The sequence below is a fragment of the Papaver somniferum genome, chromosome 2 (genome assembly GCF_003573695.1).
Source record: "Papaver somniferum cultivar HN1 chromosome 2, ASM357369v1, whole genome shotgun sequence".
Taxonomy (NCBI): Eukaryota; Viridiplantae; Streptophyta; class Magnoliopsida; order Ranunculales; family Papaveraceae; genus Papaver; species Papaver somniferum.
The window spans coordinates 104,041,259-104,046,111 of NC_039359.1; the positions used below are offsets into that span (position 1 = coordinate 104,041,259).

The following is a 4,853-nucleotide window of genomic DNA, read 5'->3' on the forward strand; positions in this document are numbered from 1 at the left end:
TTGGAAAACCAATTAATTTTTAAACTTAGTTTCTATCGTTGATGTACAAGTATTAGATTCTATCCATTGATGTAAAGAATAAATAGAAACCCTAAATCCAATATTTCATTATAATACTCTCCCTCTTTCTCTTTCTCCTTCTCTCTGCCATTACTGCTACTAGACTTTCTTCATCCCGTCTTCCTTCTTTTTTGTTTGTCAATAACTAAATTAAGATATATTATATACATCTTCTTTTGATCTCTAGATATAGAGTAAGCTTTAACTATTCTTGATAAAAAAAAATTATCTGTTTGTGTAATCCAATACTATCGGCACGATTTTTTTGTCTATTAATTTGTGCAATTTTTCTTTTGGTTTGATATATAGAATTATTGGTTAACCAAAAACCACTGGGACAAACCGAAACCAGCTGGAACCATTTGGAAACCGAACCAAAACCGACCATGAACAGCCCTAACCCTAGGTTAACGTGTCGAACTTAGACCATGTGGCTAGGAGCAACTTGATTCACAAATATTAATGCAATTGTTTGAATTACACCTAGAGAGCTTATTTTGGGTGGTTCACTTAATTAGAATCCGCTGGAGAACTTATTCTATGCGGTGATTTTTGGAGTCTAAAGATTAGTTGAACTTATAACTTGTCTTAAAGTTGTTAACAATCGAAATTAATTGGAAGTAGAACTTGTATGATTAATAATATCTTGTTTGGTAGTGGCGAATGAATCTCTAGTCAATTTTATCTCATATTTGAATTACAACCTTTGCAGTCTTAGAATTTGTGTCTTTCAACAACATCAATTTGGCTTATATAATAACTTAAAACTCACACCTCCCTGTGGATACGAACTCGACTTGCCTCACTACTCCTTTATAGAATTGTATAGCATAAGAGAATTATTATTGATAGGTTGACATCCTCATCAAAATTGGCGTCTCTGCTGGGGAGGCAGTGGTAGTATTAAGTTGTTATTTTTCTTTTTAGCTATTCTTTTTGCTTTTAGTTTTACTTTTAGATTACTAATACAATTTTTGAGAATCCTATTTTCAGGTACTATTCCTTTTGTGGATGCTTAAAGGGGGCAAACCAAGCCCTATTGGTATTCGTCTTCGATCCGACACTCAATTAAAGGATTTCATTCGAACGGTTAAGTTGTTTCCTCCTTGTTCATCATCATCAAGCGAGTTCGCAGATTCGGAAGTAGAGGAAGAACAAGTAGTTATGGCAACACTCAAGGATCTCGCATCACCACAATTGAACACTCAACCTTTGTGTATTCAATTGCACGAAGAAATTGAGTTGAAACCAACTTTTCTCAACTCATTGCCCAAGTTCCATGGTTTAGCGGGGGAAGATCCAAACCGTCATCTCCAAGAATTTCACATGGTACTTGTAAGTGTGAAGCCAAAGGAAGTTGGAACCGATGATGCTATGCTTAGAGCATTCCCATTTTCTCTTGTGGATATGGCAAAGGAGTGGTTTTACAGTCTCCCAGCAGGTAGTATTACTACATGGAACGGTATGAAGAAACTCTTTCTTGAGAAGTACTTTCCCGCATCCAAGGTAGAAAAAAATCAGAAAAGAGATATGTGGCATTGTTCAAATGGCATGTGAGACTTTGTATGAGTATTGGGAGCGATACAAGAGATTATGTCAAAGTTGTCCGCATCACCAAATCACAGAGCAACTTATCATCCAATATTTCTAAGAATGACTCTTATTAAATGATAGGACAATGATTGATGCTGCAAGCGATGGAGCTTTAGTTGACAAGACACCCGCACAAGCAAGAGCTTTGATTGAGAATATGGCATCTAATTCGCAGCAATTCTCCACCCGATCAGAAACTCTTTTTAAGAAGGTTAATGAGGTTGGTGAAGCTTCTCATATGGAACAAAGGATGTGTAATATGGAGAGGATGATGCAACAAATTTCTGCAGTGATTGTTCTATCGCATGAAAGCAATATGGAGCACGCAAATGCTATGTACCAAAATCAGCAAAGGCCGAGGTATGATCCGTACTCCAACACATACAATCCGGGTTGGCGAGATCATCCAAATTTCAGCTACGCCAACAAGCAAGCTGCAGCAAATCCTACTTTCAATCAACAAGGAGGCTATCAATTCATGCAAAGACCACAACAAGAAACTCAAAGCACAAGTGTGGATGAAAAATTTGCTCTTATGATGCAAGGTATGCAAGAGATTTCAAAGTCAGTGCAAGGGTTCAACCAATTCCAGCAGAAATCCGAGATGGCTATGAGAGATGTGCAAAACCAAGTTAGTCAATTGGCTAATGATATAAATCTACTCAAAGCACAAGGGTCTGGAAAACTTCCTTCGCAACCGTTGAGCCATAAAGAGAACGTCGATGCTATTGAGCTAAGAAGTGGGAAGCAAGTAAATCAACCGACAACATCATCGGAGCACCATGAATCTGTTTTGGAGCACCAAGAGGATGAAACAGTCCCTAACAAGGCTGATTTGGTAACAAATTTTAACTCTAAACCTCTTGTTTCTACTAATGTCACTTCTCCTCCTTTTCCTAGTAGGTTTGCAAAGTCCAAGAAGGAGACACTATACAAGGATATTTATGAGATCTTTAAGAATATTCAAGTGAACATACCACTTCTTGAGGCGATAAGGCAAGTTCCTCGCTACACAAAGTTTTTAAAGGAATTGTGCACTAACAAGCACAAATTGGTCGGTAATGAAGTTATGTATGTGGGTGAGAATGCTTCCGCGTATCTTCAAAAGAAACTTCCACCAAAATTGAAGGATCCCGATAGTGACAACCAGGTTTGATCGTGCTTTGCAAGACTTAGGTGCAACTATTAATGTTATGCCTGCCTCAATATATGAATCATTAGACCTTGGTCCTTTTAAGGATACCGGTATTATTATTCAACTTGCTGATAGGTCCACTACTTACCCGAAAAGGGTTGTGGGAGATGTTTTAGTGCAGGTTAACGAGCTTATTTTTCCTGCAAATTTTTATGTTCTAGAAATGAGGGATGAATATTCACCCTCGTTTACACCTTTGCTGTTGGGTAGACCTTTCATGAGAACTGCTAGAACTAAATTTGATGTCTTTAAAGGCACAATAAGTATGGAGTTTGACGGTGAACCCATAAGTTTCAACATCTTTGAGGCTATGAAATATCCTAGTGACGTACATTCCTGTTTTTCGGTTGATGTGATAGATTCTTTGTCTCAACAAGTGTTTGAGTTAGACGGTGATGCATTAGAGAAATCCATATGAAGAGTTTAGATTGTGCAAAGCATGATGACATGAAAAGTGATATAGAAATGTATGATGAGTTTAAAGAAGTCATTTGCTCTCTTGCCGCATTACAAGAACTCCCACCTAGAAATGACGTTTCTTATATTTCCTTACCTTGTATTAATGAGAAAATCTTAACGTCTATTTTGCAGGCACCTGTCATTGAATTGAAACCTCTTCCAGATCACCTCAAGTATGTCTATTTAGGTGAGAAGGAAGAGTTACCGGTGATTCTTGCTAAAAACCTCACCAAGGTGCAAGAAGAGAATCTTATTCGTGTGCTAAAAGAATACAAGTCTGCCATAGGGTGGACCATTGCAGATATCAAGGGAATCAGCCCTTCCGTGTGTATGCACTGAATACTTCTTGAGGAGGGGTAAAAACCAACAAGGGAAGCTCAATGTCGCTTAAACCCTCCAATGATGGAAGTGGTGAAGAAAGAAATCCTGAAGTTGTTGGATGTAGGGGTTATCTATCCCATATCCGATAGCAAATGAGTGAGCCCTGTCCAAGTCGTTCCAAAGAAATCCGGTGTCACAGTGGTGAAAAATGAAGATAATGACCTAGTTCCAACTAGAATTCAGACCGGTTGGAGAGTGTGCATTGATTACCGGAAGCTGAATTCTACTACCCAAAAAGACCATTTTCCCTTACCATTTATTGATCAAATGCTTGAGAGATTGGCTGGACACTCTCACTATTGTTTTCTTAATGGTTTTTCAGGGAATAATCAGATTGTCATAGCTCCGGAAGATCAGGAAAAGACGACATTTACTTGTCCATGTGGCACATTTGCGTATAGAAGTATGACGTTCGGTTTGTGTAATGCTCCTGGAACTTTCCAACGTTGTATGATAAGCATATTTTCAGATCATGTTGCAAGCATCATAGAAGTGTTTATGGATGCCTTTAGTGTGTATGGCGATTCTTTTGACAAGTGCTTAGATAACCTTACACTTATTCTTAAAAGATGCGTAGAAACTAATCTTGTGCTTAATTGGGAAAATGTCACTTTATGGTGAACCATGGTATTGTGCTAGGCCATATTGTATCCTCTAGGGGTTAGAAGTGGACAAAGCTAAGATAGATGTGATTAAAAACTTACAATACCCCACAACTGTGAAGGAGGTTCGTTCTTTTCTTGGCCATGCGGGTTTTTATAGGAGATTCATCAAGGATTTCTTTAAGATTGCAATGCCCCTGTGTTGACTTTTGCAAAAAGATGTTACCTTTGATTGTGACAAGGAATGAAAGAAGGCTTTTGATACCTTGAAAGAGTTTTTGACTACTGCACCCATCATCAAACCACCTGATTGGAGCAAACCATTTGAATTGATGTGTGATGCTAGTGACTACGCTATTGGAGCCGTGCTGGGACAGCGGGATGGTAAAGTTCCATATGCCATTTACTATGCTTCTAGAACTCTCAATGGCGCACAAATCAACTACTCAACCACTGAAAAGGAGTTCTTGGCAATAGTGTTTGCACTTGAAAAGTTCAGATCCTGTTTGGTGGGTATGCAAGTGATTGTTTTCTCAGATCATGCTGCACTCCGGTACTTACTA

At 38.4% G+C, this 4,853-nt stretch overlaps 1 protein-coding gene across 1 annotated transcript; it reads left to right on the forward strand.

The window, feature by feature from the left end:
* The first annotated feature begins 1,224 nt into the window (after window positions 1-1,224).
* Window positions 1,225-3,266, forward strand: LOC113351710. The gene is made up of 3 exons (XM_026595648.1): window positions 1,225-1,547; window positions 1,735-2,803; window positions 2,892-3,266. The coding sequence occupies exons 1-3, from the start codon at window positions 1,225-1,227 to the stop codon at window positions 3,264-3,266; spliced, it is 1,767 nt and encodes a 588-aa protein (XP_026451433.1).
* Window positions 3,267-4,853: the final 1,587 nt, after the last annotated feature.